We start from the raw sequence: 22,534 nt of genomic DNA on the forward strand, positions 1-22,534 counted from the left end.
TGACCCCGGCCCCTCATCAGAGAAGAGAAGGGTTATGTGGCCCTCACAGGAAAAAGTTTGGGGACCCCTGCACTAAATAAACTTGGTAATCGACCCAGTGCAAAGTTGTTACCTATGGAAAAAAAAAACATTAATTAGCAAATTAGCTACATCTAGCATGAGTGTATGAGTGACATAAAAATTAACAATAAGCATGAAAATAAAATAGAACCAATGCTGTGAAATGCTCAGGAAGTGTGTTAGTTTGAGCCATTTCCAGGATTTAATCTCCTCGATAAATCTAGCATGCTAGGGACATGCCTGATGTTTTTGGTGACGCACTTTTACTCCATTCGAGTTTTACTAAGCTGTGTGCTACTTCAAATGTCAAATGCCTATGTAAAACCAACTAACTGGGTTGGACTTTGATTATTCTGTCAAGGTTGTTGTTAATCGATAAACGAAACGAAACTGTTTGTTTTTTTCAAAGCTGAACTTGTAGCCATGTTGTGGCTCTTTTAAGGGTTTAAGCTTCCTGGGTTCAGATCAACTTTTGAATACTTTTAAAGACGATGATATTTTTCTTGTAAAACTATATTTTGCTGTTAATTAAATGATGACACATACATATAAACATGTACGATTGGTTTGCTCGTGCACATAAATGTTAATGTACACACACAAGAAGGACCAGTTTGTCGGCTGCAGTCCAATAATCAACCGGTTGACAAACCACCAACGCACAAAAAATACCAATAAATACCTCTTTTTGTTTTTAAAAGTTCGATCTTTCTGCATAGTCAATAAATAACAAAACAAAAATAAAAATCATATAAAAACAAAAACCTAGACCACTAACATTCTCCTCTTCTATACAGTAAATTGGAGAAAATAATGAATTGACATTGAGAATAAAATTTAAAATAAAATAAGATACAAAAACAATAAAATATCCACAACTGTTGTTTAATTCAGGAATAATTCATGTAACAGAAGAAAAAAAATTATATATATATATATATATAATTTATTTTTTTAAATAAATAACATTTTATTATAAAAATAATAAAATAATTGCATTATTAATAAAATCAATAACATACATATAACAGAAATGGCAGATAAAAAAACAAAAAAATTATGTGAAAATAAAATAAATCATACTAAATAGTAAATACAATATGTAGTATAATGCTGTATAATAAATCGTAATGTTATATTTATAATAATTGTAATAATAATAAAAGTTGTAATGATAAATACAAATAAATGATCATAATAAAATATTTTGTTTAAATGCATGATTCCACATGTCAAAAAAAGGCCAACTTAAAAGTCACTTAGGAAACGTTTCAAAAACAAACAAAAAAAACATTCAAGATTTTTAACATTCTAGTCCATTGCTGATGTTTTTGTTTTACTCAAAGGTTAAAACAACTCTTAAAGTGCCTGTGACACAAAAAAAAGCATGTTTATTTCATATTACACGTGATATTTTATGCGCCTGAATGAAATGGACCGCCTTGATGTGTGTGGAAGCGATCGATATATTCAATTTTTTGAATCCCGCGCTACGAAAAATTAGAGACTTCCGGCCACGGTCTCGGATTGAGGAACAAAGTGAATGTAACGTCAGCGGACTATTCATTTTCACAATACAGCCAATACTTTCGTATACAGAAGGACTGCGGATTCAGCAGATTTTGCAGCTTGTTTACTTTTCGCGTCACGCCAGCCCAATGTGCTGCAGGCTTTTGTTGCTACACTAGGGAGAGTGGTGAGAGGCTTTTTGGATTTCCTAAAGATCATATTCACCGTGAAGAATGGGCAAAACAAGTCCGACAATCAAGAGACCATTGGACGGCTGACTAAGTGGGTAAGGTACATGTTTTATGTTATGTCAAATACTGGGATCATGCCAAACGTTTTAATAAGGAGGTGGCTTGCATTTTGTGGTTGACAATGCTCTCTGTCCACCGAGAAGGCCACTCGGCCGACAGCTTGTCGCACACCATGGTCGCAGGCCGATAAAGGCGTGCCTGCCTATAGAGCGCTATCCTCGGCTTGGGCCTGGGGAGCCCCCCGCTCTGGATTGTGTTGAGACTTCGACTCCCCTCGGCACTCTTCACGTGCCTGCTGAGAGAGCGCTATACTCGGCTTGGGCAACCACGCGCTCCCACATTGGCCGGTTTGTCCACCGAGAATGCACCATTTTCGCCGTTCACTCACCTCTGCGTTCCCAGCGATGAACACTGCCTGCCTGCTGGGGCCGCAGCAGAACGATGAGCCGAAAATTGCTCGCCGCTGGGGGCTGGCAAGTCGGTGAAGACAATCAACCCTGCCGCCGTGTGTGACATGAGTTGGGGTAATTTTTTGTGATTTTTTGTTTTCGGAAGGCGAGGAAAAGACTTGGAAAAGGCGCTTGGTTCGGGTTAACGTCGCATTTACGCCTCCTGTTTTGTTCACGCTCTTCCCTCCGTCTCCAAAGCCGGGGCAGGTAAATGACAAAAGCCCGACTAACTCCGGTGGCATAAAATACCGTTCGGGAGGTTTAAGAAGTCGGCAGTTTTTACCATTATACAGTAATTTAGCCCTGTCGTACTGAATAAATGCATTTTTAATATTTCGTATTCCATTTAGCACAATTATTTAGCAATTGGAGAAAATACTTAGATAAAGAGAATATCCTGTAAAAATATTCGGGTAGAGAGATAAAAATAATGAAGACATTTTGCTGCTCTCTGTCACATTTTTCTCGTTCTGAAGCTTCCCCATTGGGCTAAATTCTAAATTAGCTGAAATCGTTACTCTGCCGACGTCATCACCCAGAAGGAGGCGCTAGAGCACTATAATGACAGACGGTGCTATACAGCAAATTAAAAGACTAATTTCTCTTCATCTGCGCTTTGCCAAATTGTTGTATATAGTCAAATCGTCTCAAAATATGATTTTAATTCACATAATAATGCTCTTTAAGATTTTTTTTACTGCGTCACAGGCACTTTAAACTTTTTAAATGAACACAAATAATAATGTATTTTATATATATAATACCACTATTTGGTCTTCACGTCACACATCAATATCACAACCTCAGGCCATCCCTTTAGGAACATGAAAACAAATCTAGTGCCGTAAGAGCTGGATCAACTGCAAAAGTCAAGCGCTCACCTGGATTTAATTTGGTATCGTTGACTCGGATGATTAAAAAAAAAAAACACACAAAGAAACACCAGGCTGTACAACAATTCCTAACATTCAACACACATTTTTGGTGTAAACTGAGAGCTCGTTTGGAAGCTGCGGTATCCATCCTTTACCAATTGGCAGACCTTCAACACATTTCCAGCTCACTTCACTTGAAAGTGACCAATCAAATGAGAAGTAACGCCCACCCCAATAATCAGGAAGAAAACAGGATAAGTTGCCTGGTCTGGCAATGCTTAGAGTTAGAATTAATTTGTGATAATACTGGACAGGAATACCAGTATGATTTCTCAATTTGGTTATATGTGTATATTGATTTAATTAAAAAAACAAAACAAAACAAAACACACACACACACACACAATGCAAATATCTTTCTTTCCATGTTTAAAATCATCCTACAATGTATTGGATATAATAATAATGTCAAACACATTATGTGCCCATGCTATGCTAAGCTAACTTCAGCCACAGCACAAATCAAACGTTTTATATATTTTTTCTAAATGCATGCATTGCTACAGGGGTTGGACAAAGCAATGGAAACACCTTTAAAAAATCAACAAAAACTAATTTAATATGGTGTAGGTCCGCCTTTTGTGGCGATTACAGCCTCAATTTTTCGAGGTATTGATTCATACAACTTGTGAATTATTTCCAAAGGAATTTTAAGCCATTCTTCAGTTAGAATACACTCTAACTCTTTTACAGATAATGGCTGTGGAAATCAACGTCTTGATTGAATCTCTAAACTGACCATAAATGCTCAATAAGGTTGAGGTCTGGGGATTGTGCCGGCCGTACGAGATACTCAACTTCATTAGAATGTTCCTAATACCATTCTTCAACAATTATGCTCAATGATTATGATGCAGAAATGTTTGGTCTTTCCATTATTTTGTCCAACCCATGCATGTTATAGCATTGCAATACGCTCAGGTAGCAATACGGAACCAATTCTTTAACCAGCAAAAGTGATTCAGTACGACAATTTTATGTTATTTCATTATTATCATATTTCAATCTTTGTAATCTTAATATGAAATCAATTTTCACTTCTTTGAGTGAATGAGTTAATGCAATAATGCACTGCGGTGTCCAAACAAGCAAGTTCTGCCAAGTGTAAAGACTCTTTTCATGTTTAAAAATATTAGAAGAATAGAAAAAGTTCTTTGCATTTCAGTTTCATTCATGATTTTGAACAATGGAACAAGAGCTTTTATTGTTGGTGGGCATCGAGGTGGTTGGAGGGGACAGTTAGGAGGGGGTGCTGTTTAAAAGAAGAAACTGTTTAGCATGCAGAGAACACAACCACAGGACCACCAAAAGAATTCTATTCATTTAGTAGACGCGGTCTCAATTTGGTAGCAATTGAACAAAATTTGTTGTGTATGTTACTATACGAAGGACTCATGGTCGAAACATTCAAATTACCACTTTAAACTTAAATAGCATAGCTTTTTGAGTTTTTTTCTCATGGGTCAACAAGACACACAAATTTCATACTGATAACTGAAACTGTTCCCAGAGGCGTATTAATTACTTTCTTTTATTAATGTGAAACCCGAAATGGCTGACTTCAAGGGCGTAAGTTTGCATAGGGACGGTAGGGACATAACACTACCAACTTTTCAGGATGCTCAAATTATCCCCACCAACTTTTAAGCAACCTAATTTGCATTATATAATGATTTCAGTTATATAGGTCATTTAGATTGTCTTCCTATATGTTGTCAGGATAGAATTGATCCTATCATTATTAAGTGAATTACAGTACTTTCATTATGTTCAGACTTACACTGACCCCTTTTCACTCGCTGAATGTGCCAGTCCATTTTTTCCCCTCAAACGCACGTTTGATTGGCTGATGACTTGAACCCCCCCCCCAGTGCTTCAAGTCGATTTTACTCCCTGAGATTTCTTGAAATAAGAAAAACAGCTAGCTGAAAATAAGCTTAATAGACTTATTTTAAGCAAAAAGTTTGTATATTTAATCTTAAAAGAAAAACTTGTATGTCAGAAATGTTCTTAATTCAAGAATATTGTTCAAAACATTATTTGTAAGAATTTTTTTCTTGATTTAGGTGAAAAATGACCAACTTTTAGATGTATGGGCTCAATACAAAAAAATTAGGGCTGTCAAAATTATCGCGTTAACGGGCGGCAATTAATTCTTTTAATTAATCACGTTAAACTATTTGACGCAATTAACGCACATGTCCCGCTCAGATAGATTTAAATGACAGTAGAGTGAAATGCCCACTTGTTAATTGTTTTATGGAGTTTTGCCGCCCTCTGCTGGTGCTTGGGTGCGACTGATTTTATAGGCTTCAGCACCCATGAGCATTGTGTAAGTAATTATTGACATCAACAATGGTGGGCTACTAGTTTATTTTTTGATTGAAAATTTTACAAATTTTATTAAAACGAAAACATTAAGAGGGGTTTTAATATAAAATTTCTATAACTTGTACTAACATTTATCTTTTAAGAACAACAAGTCTTTCTATCCATGGATCACTTTAACAATATGTTAATAATGTTAATGCCATCTTGTTGATTTATTGTTATAATAAACAAATACAGTCCTTATGTACCGTATGTTGAATGTATATGTCCATCTTGTGTCTTATCTTTCCATTCCAACAATTTATTTTACAGAATATATATATAATTTACAGAGAAATATGGCATATTTTATAGATAGTTTGAATTGCGATTAATTGCGATTAATTATGATTAATTAATTTTTAAGCTGTAATTAACTCGATTAAAAATTTTAATCGTTTGACAGCCCTAAAAAAAATAGTAATATTTACATAAAGTGGAAGAATCTGACGCATTAATCTTTTAACTAGCCTTTAACACTCAAAAAAAGATGTAGAAAATTATTTGACTACATTAAACAAAAATTATCAGATTAAGACGTTATCAATTTGCAGTGTGAAAGTTAGTATAGGTCAATACATATTTATTTTGCATTAATCATTTAGCCTATTAATTAATTGGGTTCATATTGGTGAGAAATGTAGCCCTGACCACCATTCACCAAATATGTTTGGTCTTATTAATGTCCCGTCCCAAAAAGCAAAAAGTGTACATGCAGGTTATGCTGTTATATTGTCCCTACCAATATTAAGACCAGACCTACGCCTGACTTACAATGTCTTTTCAAGCATGCCTTATGTCAATCAAGTGCTAGTGTAACCGAACCCGCACCTATGTACTTCAAACCAAAATGGCTGACTTCCGGTGTCTTTTCAGACAATGCTCATTGATACGTCTTTGTGTGTTTACACATAATAAACATGCTTACAAAATATCATGTTGCTAAGTGAAACTGTCTTGAAGGGCTGGATATTACTTTTCTAAGACATTGGAACGCTCTCAAAAGGCCATTCAGAAAACCTTGGCATAGTTTTTACCTTACCTCATTTCTTTTTCCATTTTGTCCTCTCAAGCATCTGCTCTCAAACTCAGGACCTCACGTTCATGTCATCTGCATTTAAAAATAGTAAATCGGAGGGCAAAGCATGTTTACATCTAATAAACATTGTAGACACGGCAGCAGAATTAACAAAGAGCCATTAAAAATAGGAAGAAACAAATTGAATACAACATCACTCACCGCTTGTGTTCTGTCAGTACAGATCGTCAGTTGCGCCATTCCAGTGTAATTTCCAACATTTGGCATTCACTAATGCTGGAGTGGTGGTAATGCAAAGAACGTGTGTACTCCAGGTAGTGTATCAGGGAAAGTCAGCATGGTTCGTTAGTAAGTATGAGAGTGAGTAGTGCTGAGGTGTGACATTGAGCTGCAGGATAAAGTAGGATTGAGACGAGCATAATCCCTCACACATGACCACAACCACACACACACATACACAGGTGGATATGCCAACAAGTCCTCCACTCTGATATTCCACTGAAACATATTTTTCTCAAGATACTACTACTCAGTATTCAGCATAAACACAAATCAAAATGTTACTATTCCATGTAGGACTAAAATATAGCTCAAAATAATAGTCGTAACATGAAACTAAATGAACAGTTCTGTACTCAACATAGTATGCAACTTCATATGAATAATTATGATAAGTTTTAAACATGTTATAGTCGTAACATGAAACTAAATGAACAGTTCTGTACTCAACATAGTATGCAACTTCATATGAATAATTATGATAAGTTTTAAACATGTTACTGTCCCACTGAATAATATTTAAACAGGAATGAAGTAGAAAAATGCTTGTCTTTATTAAATGCTTTATTGAGTGAGTCCACTCAAATCTGCTCAACCTGCTCACTTACATACAATAAGTTGCCACAGCCACTGTTTAACAAGTTAAATGATTGACGCATGTGGCACCTTGTTTCGGGTTCCAAGCATCTCTGGCGAGATCAAACCATAACGTCTATCAATACTCGTCAACTTTAATAAGCAACTCCAATGCATTGCCTGACCAAGAAAAGCGGAAGGAGCAAGAGTGAGTGACTATGTGATCGGATCGGGACAGCTCTATAAAAGACTGCATTTATTTATTTATTATTTAATTGAAAAAAAAATCCGTAATGGACTGAGGGCGCGAAGTTTGAAGCGTGAGGTAGCGAGGGATCACTGTACTACCCAAAATGGTACTCCTTACTCAACATTGTGGTTTTGAACTTTCATGTTAAACTATTCTACTACCACTCAGATATACGTAAATAGTACATACCTGTAGTTTAATTACTACTGCACTCAAGCTTAGAGGTGCACGATAATTATCGGTCCGATAATAGGAACTATGACGTCATCCCAATAAATCCGATAGCATTATTAATAGGCCCGATAATATATATTTTGTTTCCACTCCTGTTTTGCCAGTATGCCAAGTTTTGTTACTGTTCTAGAGGCCGTATTTTTCCATCACTGAGTGATAAACCTTACTACGGCAATTAGCAAATGTTTGCATTTTACAATTATGTTTACAAGTTCTTGAGAAGTCTTTTAGTTATTGATTGGCTTGCTGGCTTGCTGTCCTATAATTGCCAGGTTAAGAAAGTTGTTTCAAAGTTGTTTTCATAGCTCAAGTCTCCTCTCCTGTTGCACCAAATGTTTTATCTGCTGACAAAGCACCGTTCAGTTTTTTTTTTTTTTTTTTAGTTCAGTGTTCATTGTTCAGGGGAACACATTGTCAAAGACATTGACTGATTGATTGTGATTGACTTAAATTATATTCATTTGAAAAAATAAATATGGGCACTTTATTTGAAGTCAAAACTGTTCTTTTCTTTGTTTTGTTTATTGTAATATTGTTCATGTCATCATGGAAATTCTGGTTAGGTCAAAGGCAAATCTATGCTGAATCCGCCAGTAATATTTTTTACCTACAAGTGTTCTAAAACTCAGGTGAATATGGTGGAAAAACTCAGGTGACTAGAAGTTCCGCTCTGAGACCCCCAATTTGGCCAATTTTCAAAACTGTCTGATATGCATGTGTGATCATTGTAAAGCTTAAAATCTCAATTTTCTGGGGGAAGAAAAATTCTGAACAGGAGGGCATTTTAAAAAAAATTACAAATTCAAACAGCGAAACCCTATCTGGAAGTGAGAGCATGAAAGAGCAGAATTAAAGACGCCATGACTTTAACGAGATATTATCGCGTACTTACCTTGTTTCGATCCAAAAACTCCATGTAGCATGTATCACTGAGTGTCAGGACACAGCTGTGAATAGCCACAGCTGGATTTTTGGGGGATTTTAAGCGTGAAACATGGTAATATAACAAGGGTCGCGATGCAGAAATCGCAGACATCAAGGAGCGGTTGAGATTTTCTTTTTCATATATTTACCCTTTTAAACTTTTTTTTCCCATTTTTCTTTGTTTGGATCGATTATTTATCATCTAACATATCAGAGAAAATGCGACAGTAACAAAAAAAATACAAGTAAGCGATAGTTATGAGGTAGGTATCCGTGACTTTTTTACAGACACCTTTTTTTTATTGTGACGTAATTTGTTTAAAGGTTTAAAATATGCGAGTGGATAATTTTTTAAAGTCGTTTTTTTTTTTTCAACGAAATATTAGACATCAATTAATGATTCTAAGCTAAAAATGACATACATTTTGAATAATAAATATAAGTAATTAACTTGGTTTTATGGCTAAGTTGAAACAAAAGCGGTTGCATGACGTCTGTAAACGGGGGTTTCCAGGGTAAAACGGACAAATTAAAAATAGTTTGGGGGCTTAATATGCCATGAATCTGCTATGGCAGCATATAGACATATTGTTCTATGAAACACAACAGTTGTTTTGGCTTAAAATATTGCAGTTTCATTTAAAGAGGAGTGCAAGAGCAGAGACTGCTTTTTACAGTCTTGTCTGTGTTTTCCGCCATATACATTATCGGTTATAGTATCGGTAGAGGCGATTAGGAGCAGGAAGTTATGTATCGGTTTCAAAAAATGGATATCGTGCACCCCTACTCCAGCTACAACATTTGCCAAAACCTATATTTTTAAAAAAAAAATGAATCACTTACTATACAATGTGGACATGCTACTACACCCTGAACAAACTAGTTTGTAGAACACAAGGTTTTTCATAGGTCACCATACTTACACTCAACATTGATTCAGGAAAGACAGCGTTTATGATGCTGCTAAGCCCTCTGCTGCCACCTGGTGGTAAAGAAGCCACCTTGAGAGCGTTCTGATGTTTAAAAAAATCAACTGAACTGAGGAAAGATAAAGCGTCAAAGGGCAGATTTTGAGAGTATTTGTGAGTATTTTTAAGATACCTGTATTACGTCTGTAGACTGCTATGGAGAATGAATCAGATAGCTAGTACTTCCTGTTGCGAAGGAATGTACCACCCAGTCGTGGGACAGGGGATCTGGTCCATCCTCAGGGAGCGAAAGGGAAGTTTTTTGTCTGTTAATAGCCATCAGCCTAAGTAAAAAATATGATGAAATGTGTGTTTTATTTGAGTAAATGTAGAATGATGTGCTAGATTAATTTTTGTTTTGTTTTCCTACGGGAGAAAATTTAGTTTCCCCTTCATTTACTGACAGGAAGAAGGAAAACAACTACGCGCCAAGCCGCCAATGCATTGCTGTTTTCAAACTGCCTGACAGTCTGCTACAACGGGTAGTTTTATTCAGTCGGAAACAGTGTCAGAGAACGGGAGACAAACTGTGTGTCGTACGGCAGGAGATAAATAGCTGAATTGCGACTTCGGTAAGTTTTTGACATTAAAAAAAAAAAAAAATCGTTTATTTTTGACTCCCTGATGTTGCCACTTCATATAGTCGAAGCATCAAGCGAACAAGCCACACATCCTGTCACTTTGCTCTCAAAACGAAGTCTTTTATTGACTTTAAGATGCTTCAGAAGTGGAATATTTGGCCATTTTATATCATTTTATTCAACTTGCTATTCATGTTTAACATGAATATGATGACATGACATATGAATGCGTAACAGTTACGCATCACACTAATTTCCTGATTTCATTCAGGTTAAATATCTACGATAAACATGTTACATTCTGCTTTTAACATGATTTCTGACCACCAAAATGTTTGTAAAGTGGACAAATAATGCCATGTGGGTTCACATTTGGTATCACGCCGCACGTGGAGAAAGCAATGCGGAAATGGAAGAACCTCTCTTGGCGCCATGTGCTTTTGATAATGCCATACATGACTCGTGACTCATCATACCTTTGTTTCGCCCCGAGGCCGCAAGATGGCATTAAAGTGTCTATTTGTGTATTATTTGTCTGCATGTACAATATGTTTATTTCATTATCCACTATTAGATAAATCACTTTTGTTTGGTTGTTGTCAAGGGCGTAGGTTAGGGACGATATAACAGCATAACCTGCAAGTACACATTTTGCTGGGGACGGGACATTAAAGTGGAAGTTCAGAATTTTGGACATTAGGCTTAATCTTCGAGTTAGCAGGGGTTTAATTACTTGTTGGAGTTAATTTCGACAAATTCGTTGTAGTTTGTAAGTTATTTGATAGTTTCAGGGCTCCAAAGTGGCTAAGATAGCACGAGTAATAGGACAGGGGTCGGCAACCTTTTTGTTGTGGAGTGCCACTTTCAAATTTTCTTTTCAATCAGTGTGCAACACCAAGATTAATGACGCACATTCATATTTTTATATCTGACAGAGCTGTAATTTTACTCCCAAGGAAAAAAACTTGGACATACATTGAATTTGAATAACTACCATTCTTCTTTATCAATTAACTAAAAAATAAATGCATATTGTAGAAAATATCAAAACTTGAAAATAAGTGCAACAGTAATAACGGCTGTAAAGCAGCAGCATCTTATGTAAACATATCACACACACACACACATACACCCCAGCAGGAAAAGGGGAACAGGTGTGATTCTCAGTGCAGGTCTCACAGTACAGAGTGGGCTGTTTTAACCTTCAAAGTCAGAAATGCCGACTCTTACATTTTTTCTTGTTCACTAGCAACTTCAACAGTGAATTATATGCACAACTTTAGATTTTATTTTACAAATATATAAAAGATGCCTACCTTAATGTGATCCCTGGCTAGGGCTGGGCGATATGGCCTTAAGTACATGTCACGATAAATTGAGCAGATTTACCTCGATAACGATAAATGACGATAAATTCGCCCAAGCGGACTGTTATATAATTTGAAATTTTGAATTAATGCATGGAATACAAATTAACCGTTTCTCGTTAAATTTATTTAACCAGCTTTCAATTTAACAATTGCACATGCAGTCTAAACATTAAGTATTAAAAAAATCTTGTAAACAATAAGAATTCTAGTGTGAACAATTATAACAGCTTGTATGACTTGAAAAATGTACAACATTATAAAAATCAATACGACGACTGTGCAAACATGTCATTCTAACACAAATGACTTGCAGCTTTAACAGTACACTTCAGACAACTTATTGGTAATGGCTGCTGTGACATAATTATTCAACACAAGTGTTTACGTCAAGGTGTCAGGTTTTTTTTTTTTTTCCGAAACATTTTTTAATACATACATACTAGGGGTGCAACGGTTCAGTTAGTTTTTTTGTTTTGTTTTTTTTAACTGCCTTTATTTTACTTTTTAAAAAATGAAATAAACACTTAAAATGTAAACATTTTCGACTGTTAAAATGCCTCTTAGCTCTTTGGCAAGTGTAGTGACTGACTACTGAAATACACACGCAGTAGTAAAAAAGTTACTTGGCAAAGTAACTGGTGATACCTTTCATGTTTTTTTTTTCATTTTAAAAAAAAAAACCCAAACAAACCCAAAAACATAGTAACCTTTGCTATGTTTGGAGGTCATTTAATGTTGTGAATCAACCGTTAAAGTTGATAAAATTGCTCCCGTTTTTGCCTTAGTTCCCTTCTGTCTACTTTCGACATGTGAAAATTTCAAAACTGTTTTTATCCTTTAAAGATAGACTCAAGTCAAGATTTTGCCGATTTAGGAGTATTTTGGATAAAAAGTTGCTTAGGTTCGCTCGTAAGGTTTACTACAAGAGCCTTGCCGAGAAGTGTACTGCTCTAAAATGGCGGCTGTTTACTAACGCTACCGTGTGTCATTTCGCATGTAGTTCTATATGCATGAGATATCTAGGCGTAGATTGGAATTTCTCCACAGCTGCACTTCACGTAACACACAGGCACACAGAGTTTGACCAATTCATTCCACAAGCGTTCGGAATAAATTACTGTAATTGCAAAACTAAAAAGGCGCGGTTCAAAAAGGCGTATTTAACCGTACAGGGCGAACCGTACGGTTCGGTTTTGAACCGCAAACCGTTTCACTGCTAATACATACATACATACATACATACAAAACCCTAACCAGACACAACTTGATTAAAGCTGTATTGCTCTGATCCCAATGAAACATTTAGGGTTTTATGATGGCAGAATAAAGCAAACACATACAGAAAAATAGCTGTGGCCATTAAACTGTAATATTATATACAGGCTTCACTGTTGGATTATACTTTATGCTGAGTGCTTTATCATCATTAAAGCTTTCAGAGAAATCACGCAGAGATGCCAATTAACGCGACATGATGATTGCTACATGAAATCCGTGCCCAGTCCACTCATTAATTTCAGCCGTTTCGACAAGGTTAGAGCCGCTGTCCGACTCTTTCACGTTCATTTGTAGCCGTTGTTAGCCGCTAGCGTTAGCCTGTGGCTTGGCTACCAGAAGAAAGCACTGAAAGCATCCTCTCCTGATATCGTGCGAACCAGGGAGGACAGCGGGTGAAAGCCCGTCTGGAACCCGCCAAGAGTTTACTTAATGTCGGGTGAAAGTTTGGCGAAGCTAACTTAAGCCCGACTCCATCCCGTTTACTTGTAGCGTTAGCCGCTAGCGTTAGCCTACCGGGCTTCTGTTTGATTGGCTTCCTGAAAACCACGTGACTCCATACGTAAGCACACTGTCTGCTTTCTTAAAGGGGAATGAACATAGCCGAACAACACAGCGTCAAAGCGGGATAAAAAGACTATATTTTCTTGTTTTATTAAATTACCAAATTTACCGACATGGTCAAAATTACGTCGGTCATCGTGAAGAATTTCGGTGACGGTAAATTTTCGGTTTACCGCCCTGCTCTATCCCTGGCCCTGTTTTCCATTCATTTTCATGTTTTGTCTCGTAGTGGCGTTTGAAACTTGTTGTGCGACACACAACGCTCTCGAGGCATAATGCACAAACAGACAGAGCCAGGGGAAGTAACCAGCCAACCAGTTGTTACTGGCATCCCCAAGGGGCTGCTGTCCCCTACAATATGACCGGCTTACTAGTTAAGTGTAGACGAAGAAGTGGGCGTCTGGCCGAGAAAAAGACAGGGAGCGAAGCAAGGTGCTGAAAGAGAGTTGGGCTGTGTCTCCCGCTGGTTTTTGTTTTGTTAATAAAAGCCTCCAGCAAAACGTCATCCAACGCGTCACTGTGTTTTTATGCACATGACATGACATGTTATGTTATGATTATTCATTAGGATGATGGAAAAGAAAAAAGCAAGCGCTCCCACTGACCGGTAAGTGTCTTTTTTTTTTAAATGTCGAGACACTACATCAGTAATTGGAAAAATTGACAAGCAAATGTGTTTTGGGTTGTTTGTTAGCGGAAACATTGTGGCCGTTATCATCTTCATGCTGGGCTTGGGGACGCTGCTTCCCTGGAACTTCTTCATCACAGCTTCCCAGGTGAGCTATGCAAAACAAAGCTCGGCGTCTCGTGTTGCCGTTTCTAACATCTTGGTCAATTTCTGCGTCAGTACTTCAAGCAGCGCCTAAACCAGACGACTGGGACGACGGTCAAGGAGTACAAATATGACAGCTGGATGACATTGCTTTCCCAGCTGCCCTTGTTACTCTTCACGTTGCTCAACTCCTTCGTCTATCAATGGTTTGCAAGCTTCAGTGTTAGCACACGTTAGCGTGAGGGTCAAACCGATGTGGATGCCTTAAGACTAATACCGATAATTTAGGGTTCGGGAAAGCGTACGCGTGGGCTCAAGCCTGGTGGCCATCTTACTACTCTTCTCGCTGACGGCCACCCTGGTGAAAGTAGACATGTCTCCTGACACCTTCTTCTCTGTCACAATGGCGACCATTTGGTTCATCAACAGTCAGTAAAACTCGCAGCAAAAATGAACCAACATCATTCTTTAAGTTGTCGCTAACGTGTTTTTTTGTCTGTTTGTTTGTCTGTTGGATTTTTCCTGTTTTCTGCATGTTTGCGTCTTTTTTTTTTTTTTTTTTTGGTCTGTGTGTGTGTTATCTGTGTTTTTGTTGTTTTGGTTTCTTTTGTTTGACTTTTTTGGGTATGTGTACTGTTTTTCTCTCTACCTTATTGTATGTGCCTGTTAGTGTGCAGCGCGGTTTTGCAGGGCAGCCTGTTTGGGATGGTGGGCTTACTGCCGGCTCGCTACAGCACCCTGTTTATGAGTGGCCAGGGGCTGGCCGGAATTTTCGCTGCCGTCGCCATGCTCCTTTCCATATTAAGTGAGCACAGCATAAATCAGCAACAGCTTGAACGTCAACGAAGCCAAAAAGATAAAACGTATGTTTTTGTTTGTTCTAGGTAACACGGACCCTAAGTCTGCAGCATTAGGCTACTTTATCACGCCGTGTGTGGCCACGCTGGGAACGTTGGTGTGCTACATGCTGCTGCCTCACCTGGTCAATATGAATTGTTCTATTTATTTAACTTTCAAGCTATCAAAGTCTCTATTAAGCATTTTAATAAGCTCCATATACAGTATATATTTTTTATTCATGTATTCACAACAAACAAGTGAGAAATCTTTTTACTATGTATTATTAGCGTTTCCAACCCGGATTTTTTTTTGTTTCATAACTGTGAAACAATTACACACACAAAATATTGTATATCAATTAAAAAAAATAGCATTTGATTATTTTATCATGAATTAAGAAAACATTAAAAGATTTCAATAGATTGTTTTAGGAAATCAAAAAATCTTAATCTCAATTTCTTTGAATATTTAAAGATTAACTCGTGTTTTTTACAATATTAAGCATCTTTGATTTATAATTAAACATCAAACATCTTTGAATGTTAATGTGCAACATATTGTAAGATTAACTTTGGAAAATATTTCACAGTACGATTTAAATATTTAATAACGACAAACCATTGCAAATTCATGCTTTTATTTTGATTATATTACCTGTTGAAAATGTTTCTCGAAAGCAGGGGTTCTTAACCTTGCTAAAAGTACCGAACCCATAATAAAGATTTTTTTTTTCAAATTAAAAACCGATATATCTAAGCTAGCAAGCTAATAATTTAGCAAATTTCCATTTAAAATTCTTCTCATTTTGACAATGCTTAATAGACGGGTCAAAATTTGAGAACATGTTGCCCATTGGTCTGTTGTAGTCAACCTTCTACTGAGCAAACCAGTTCCTCCTTCCATCAGATCGAGGGCTAGCACTTTAAAAGAAATGGATTAAGCCTGTAATTTGGGAGCAAAGCAGTCCGAAACCTGTTCTAAGAAGCCACTTTTCCTGGATTTAATTTTCTAAATGGCGACAATAAACAAACAAAAAAAAGTTGACTGCGACGGCCGACGCTTCGAGGATAGGTGGAAGTTGGACTATTTCTTCACTAAAATATGCAACAACTGTGTCTGCCTCATTTGCAAAGAGACAGTGGCTGTTTAAAAGAGTTCAATGTGAGGCGATATTACCAAACGACGCGCTGACATGTACGACAAGATTACAGGGAAGATACGTAGCGAGAAATTGAAGCAATTTGAAGCTACTTTAATTTCACAGCAGCAGTATTTCAGAGCCCGAAAGTCGAAAGAAAACTCCACAAAAGCTAGTTGCAGATTGTTGAAATTATGAATTTTAAAAAAATAATAAAGCAAATATGACACACTGAATGGCTTGCTAAAATTTGCCTAAATATATTCAAACCCAGGTTAAGAGCCACTGCTGAAGCATACATTGATTATTTAATGTATGAGATTGTTTTAGTAATATATATTTGAATGTATTGCTCAACAACACAATTGAAGTGACATTTACTTTAAAAAATATAAGATATTGAGGATTCATGGTTATTGCTAAAATGTTTCATTTATAATATACAGTATACATATGTGTGTATTACCGTATTGGCCCTCATATAAGACAGTGTTTTTTGCATTGAAATAAGACTGAAAAAGTGGGGGTCGTCTTATATTCGCGGTCTAGACATTATACCCATTCACGACGCTAGATGGCGCCAGATATCATTGAAGCGATGCTCTGTCATGACAGATCTCAGCTACTCTCAAGTTTAACCAGTTTGCATTATTTTATTGCAATGTTTTTCCTTATTCAGATCTCTTTCAAGACTACAGTTACAGTTAGACTTCACTTTGATGGTTAATGCAGTTGTTGCAATTTTGTTGTTTTATCACAATAGATTGGTTTATTTACATTTCAAAAACCAGAAGCCATTCATTTACGAATGTGATTGCGCTTTAATTTACATATTTAAATGTTCAATTCAATTCAATTTTATTTGTATAGCCCTCAATCACAACAGATGTCTCAAAGGGCTTTACAGAGGCAATATGATACACAATTAGAAATGAAGCAACAAAGATGAATAGATACAGTTCAAGTCCTGGGTATCCCCTATCCTTAAGACCCTCCATGCCGGCAAGGAAAAACTCCAAAAACTCCAGAGTCAATTGGGAGAAAAATGAGAAACCTCGGGGAGTACCACAGTCAGGAGAGATCCACTCCCAGGGCGGATAGACAGGAACCCCAGAACTGCTAATGGGAATTAGCAGGCGAAGTTACAGTCCGTAAAAATGCAGTGGAATAAAGGAGCAAGAAGAGGTCCATCTAGCCAGATGAGACGGGGGTAGCAGCGAGGACGTCTATCCAGCCAGGGGTCCGGACAGTCAGGAGGCTGCAGCTGAAAAATAGCCCCTCCCCAGAGGGGAGGGGGGAAAGGGGACACCGGGTGACTAGTGATGAAGAGACTAGACAACTAGATATTAACATTGGAAAATAGAAATAAAGTAAGACAAGTGGTAGGTAGAGTAGGAAAAGGAGATAGAACTCAGCGGCTGTACTTCCCCCTGCATTATAGTTTCTAGTGCAGCTTAGACTAAACTGTGAGTCTACTCCGACTTCAACTAGCCTGACCATAAGCTTTGTCGAATAGGAACGTTCAGATATTAAGATTTGAATGAGGCAAAATAACATGCGTTTTCTCTCAAATATATTTTTATAATAATTTGTTTCAGATGTACTGTAATTATTTTCTGTATAAAAATTAATTTGATGTTCAAAAAGTCTTTTTTCAAACTTGAGTCTTGAAAAAGAGGGGGTCATCTTATAATCAGGGCCGTCTTATATTCGGGCCAATACGGTATATAATATTGTACTTGAGGACATTGTTTTATCTTTGCTGGTGGTTGCGATGGCAGAAATTTGCACGTTTCCACCTGCGACGAAACGCAAACGATGACGAGGAGAAGGGGAATGTGCTCCTTTCGATCAAAGGTTGGTGCGAAAGCCGCAAAAGTCCCATCAGTCATTTAGTGTGGACTTTTTTGGCAGCCATTTTAGTTTTAGACCTGTCAGACATTCATTGACATTCTTTGACAGACACCACTGTAACCACACCGAACGGAAAACACTTGGATGCTGATAGGACATTCATTAGCGAGCCGGAGGAGCGATCATCCGTCCTGGTTGTCTTGAAGAAGGTTCGATCCGGTTTGGTTTCCAAAATTCCTACAGTGTATATAATATGATCTATTTTTCAGATCTGGCCAATGGCTGCTTGCATCACGTGCATCTTTGCCATCACGCTGTCTGTGTTTCCTGTGGTGACTTTACGTGTGGAGACTGTCTACAAGAACACCAAATGGGGTGAGCTGCCATTGTTGCCATTAGGTTTATAAATGGAGAAAAATATCTTCTTGAAAAGCAACCCCGCAAAAAATTGCAAAAATCCTGCGCTACATGATTCCTGTCCTGTCCGCGCTCTTATAAAAATTATACTGCATATAATAAGTGTTCTGTCTTTGTTTTTTTATCAGACGAAGTTTTTACACCCGTTTGCTGCTTTGTGGTTTTTAACGTCATGGATTTGGTTGGCCGTGGCACCCCCTACCTCGCACAGTGGGTTAGTCTCAAACACTCTTACACTTAATTAGGAACAAGAACTCAATCGAAAAAGGATGTCAAGTTTTATTAACTCATCGGCTGCCACTGACGCCAATAGAGGTCCAATCTAGGGCTGTCCCAAATGACTAATTTTCTCCAGATTAGTCAGCCGACTATTTTTACGATTAGTCGACGAATGTAATATTTATTACATTTTATTCATTTATTTTTTACTAATTTAGCAATAAAATTTTTGTTGATGGTTATTAATTCACAAAAACATGTTGGGACACTTAAATTCTTTATCTAAAGTACAAATAAGCATGTAAATAAATAACAATAATCACAAATAAACAATGAGGTCAAATGCTGATAGCATTAACTAGTGCAAAAGAATCGAATGTAAACAGATTCAGAACACTGACTTCACCTTTCCAACATGATTAAAAACAATTTAAAAATGTATCTTGCATTAATATTATAGTATACTACTATATATAATAGTATTATAATGATTATAATAATTATTCATTGCCAATCAGATTTTTCATAAAGGGTGTCATTTTAAAGCTATTCTTAGTGTAGAATCTGAATTCTGAAGTATGTGGTATTAACTCCAGAAATCGTTACATATATGATGAACATGACGTGCTTTTATTTTGGAATGTTCACCAGAAGTACGTTGGCTAAACCGCTAACCGTAAGCTTTACACTCCGCAAAAAAAGCACTGCTTGTCATTGCAGGTGGTGTCCGTAATAGATTTTTTAAAAAAATGTTTTCATTTTTTGTTTGCAAATGCTCTTAACCAGCGATTTTTCATTTTTGAAGTGTTTGAAGCAAGTTAACGTTTTGAAGAAGACTGCCGATGTTTTATAGCAGGCTAAAGTAGGTTGTCTTTTTTTCCCTCATTAGCCCCAATATAGCAATGCTAACGTTTACAGTGTTCAATATAGATGTGTTTCCTTATTTTGTATGCCTGAACTTTAATTCTACGACGTGTTGACGACAAATAAACATCTGTGAAAGGAACTGGAGTCTTATGCGCTATCAACACGCATGCACAAATGTATGTACGCATGCACCTGGCGATAAAACGCAGCCATCAAAATTACCGCCCTCATTTTTATTTACCATGCGATAACTGGACTCCTTGCATATCGCGACAGGCTTAGCAACTTCAATAAAACATGTTGTTAGTTAGTTAGATGGAGTTACGATATGCCAGCTTGTTGTCTCCTGTCGTCTTCCAAAATTACATAGCATTAAAGAGACAGGACACAACAGTGTACCCTCCTTTGTTTCGTTGAAGTCAATGTTTTGGCCAGTCTGGTGTGCTTTTTTTTTTTTCCCCGATTGCATACCGAGCGTCCGACATTCTCAACTTTCCACGCATTTGTTTTTAACCCTTCATAAACCGTCGACGGGATGTTGTGCTCATTGACACGTTTACGTCATCGATGACGTCGATTAGTCTGAACAGCTCTAGTCCAATGTATTTTGACTGCGAGGGCTGACACTGAATGATAGCCTTCTCGGTCAAAATGAATTGGATGTCTACAGTTGTCAGTGGCAGCAAATATTTTGACTCTTGTGTTTTTAAACCAAGCAACATCTGTCCTGAGCTCAGATTGATTCAAACAAATTTTTTAAAATTTGCAGCCGCCCAGACACAGCCGTCTTTTCCCTTGTGTCGTGGCACTCCGTGTGGTCTTCATTCCACTTTTCATGATGTGCAACATTCCAACCACCAAGCTGAGGTTAATCCGCCACGATGCCGCCTTTGCTACCATTGTAGCGGTTTTCGCCTTCTCCAATGGATACCTGGCCAGCCTCTGCATGGCCTACGCGCCGCAGTGAGTCCCACGTCGCATGCAGATTTATGCAGTATGTAAATGTTAACGTTGTTGTTTTGGTTATGCGTCAGGATGGTCTCACACAGAGATTACGAGACAGCCGGTTCGCTTATGACCTTCTTCCTGGTTCTGGGTTTGGCACTGGGTGCATCACTCTCCTTCCTGCTGGAAGAGTTCCTGTTGACAAAACCAGGCACAAATTACGGCACATGAGTAATGTCAAATGCTTATCTCTCAGCGCAGTTTAAAAAACTGACCAAAAATACATTGTAGAAGCAGAGCTTTCGATTTTCCACATAACTCACAACCACTGGATAAGGAATCTTGAATTACCAGTCTGAGAATGTTCATGCAGTTGTTAACTTAGCATGACACAAAACTAAAGTCATTTTAAATGTCAACTTTCTGGCTTTAAACAACATTAATAGAAATCAAGAAAAAAAAGATGGTATTCGGTAACAGTTAAAAGCCAATGCTTTTAGAATTAATTTTAAAAATCTAAATTAAACAACTGCATGAAAATGTGGTGATCCGGTGACTACTGGGAATTCCATAATTTTTGTCAGGGATTGTAGATAAGGTTTAAGGGTAGGTTTTATGTTTACATGTTAGACATGTTCTGACCAACAAAAAATAAGAAAAGGAAAAATCTTCAAAAAATAAGCACTTATTTTCTACAGGAGCGTATTGCAGCCACACCAGGAATAAAAAAAAGTTCATTATCACATGCCAAGTTTACATTTTAACAAAATAAGTTTTGTGTTTCACCTTAAAAATGGTAAGTTGGAATGTCATAGACAAATTTGATAAATTACACGTTAAAATATTTTAACGTGGCAAAGCACATTAAATTGTGAAATTTTATGAAGTTAAAATGTGGGACTGACATTTTGTTTCAGGTGTGGTGGCAATGCATCCATATAATTTTCTTTTATTTCCTTGGACGTTCATGAAAGTTAGCTTTAGAGAAACGGTTTTCAAGCGTGGTGTTGAAATGTTCCTTTTTGTTGTGGCAGCTACACCTCCATATAATTTTGTCTTATGTTTCCATGGAACTTAATGCATGTTAGCTATTTAAATAACAACAATTTGATTGTTGTGGGGGAGGGTTTTGTTATATTTTCTATATAGTTAACACCCAGAAAACATTATTTGCTAAATGTGCAAAAACGTTGTGCAAAATGTATTAATTTATTCGGTTTTGTTATTATTTTTGAGTGTTGAATTTACATTTGAGTTAAGAGCCCAGAACATTTTTTTTAATGTTGAATATGCATAAAACTAAAGACCGATATGTTCACAACAGCAAAACTGAACATAATTAAAAAAATAAAAATAAAAAAAATTCTTAAATTATTTGACCCCCCCAAAAAATACTACAAACGTGCACACAACTTTTTCATTGACATAATTTCCCACACAGCACATACTAATGAAGTCAAATACACTTCTTGTCCAGCTCTTAAAATATGTGTACGTTACTAGCTTATACATGTTCAATCCATGATACACTTTTGTTGCATTTTATTTATTCTCAATGTTTCACGTGGTTACTGTTATCCTTTTGGCTCTTGTTTTCATATCCTATGTTTATTTAAACGATGCACTTATTTTGTATTTTGAAACGATTAAAAAAAAAAGCATTCAAACTGTCATTTTTGTCATTCTAAAATATTGTCTGCTGTCTGCATTGATTTATACCAATTTATATAGTTTTTATTGAAATCTTGCCATCACTGCAACAAAATTTTATTTTAAAAAAAAAATTTGTTTCACAGAAAATTTCTCATGACAAAAATGCGGAATTTTAATTCTTACAATGATAAACTC

General features: G+C 36.8%; 1 protein-coding gene and 1 long non-coding RNA gene across 2 annotated transcripts; one reads left to right on the forward strand and one right to left on the reverse strand.

Annotated features, from left to right (window-relative positions):
• Positions 1-4,402: 4,402 nt before the first annotated feature.
• LOC130920575 (uncharacterized) lies at positions 4,403-6,966 on the reverse strand. The gene is made up of 3 exons (XR_009064180.1): positions 6,815-6,966; positions 6,617-6,685; positions 4,403-4,456 (listed from the first exon to the last, which is right to left on the reverse strand). It is a non-coding gene; the product is annotated as an uncharacterized LOC130920575 (long non-coding RNA).
• A 3,150-nt stretch (positions 6,967-10,116) lies between these two features.
• Positions 10,117-22,352, forward strand: LOC130921107 (equilibrative nucleoside transporter 2-like). The gene is made up of 13 exons (XM_057844770.1): positions 10,117-10,416; positions 14,203-14,241; positions 14,329-14,410; positions 14,482-14,612; positions 14,695-14,834; positions 15,077-15,211; positions 15,291-15,388; positions 18,166-18,241; positions 18,347-18,447; positions 18,508-18,613; positions 18,784-18,869; positions 20,511-20,704; positions 20,776-22,352. Exons 2-13 carry the CDS (start codon positions 14,204-14,206, stop codon positions 20,915-20,917), a joined length of 1,329 nt encoding a protein of 442 aa, XP_057700753.1. The 5' UTR covers positions 10,117-10,416; position 14,203; the 3' UTR covers positions 20,918-22,352.
• Positions 22,353-22,534: the final 182 nt, after the last annotated feature.

The sequence above is a fragment of the Corythoichthys intestinalis genome, chromosome 8, assembly GCF_030265065.1.
Source record: "Corythoichthys intestinalis isolate RoL2023-P3 chromosome 8, ASM3026506v1, whole genome shotgun sequence".
In the NCBI taxonomy this organism is placed as follows: domain Eukaryota; kingdom Metazoa; phylum Chordata; class Actinopteri; order Syngnathiformes; family Syngnathidae; genus Corythoichthys; species Corythoichthys intestinalis.

Coding starts and splice junctions, on each gene's coding strand:
- LOC130921107 (XM_057844770.1), top strand. CDS start 14,204: ATGATGGAAAAGAAAAAAGCAAGCGCTCCCACTGACCG. Junction 14,613..14,694: donor AACTCCTTCGTCTATCAATG/GTTTGCAAGCTT, acceptor CCGATAATTTAG/GGTTCGGGAAAGCGTACGCG. Junction 15,389..18,165: donor ACATGCTGCTGCCTCACCTG/GTCAATATGAAT, acceptor TTGCGATGGCAG/AAATTTGCACGTTTCCACCT.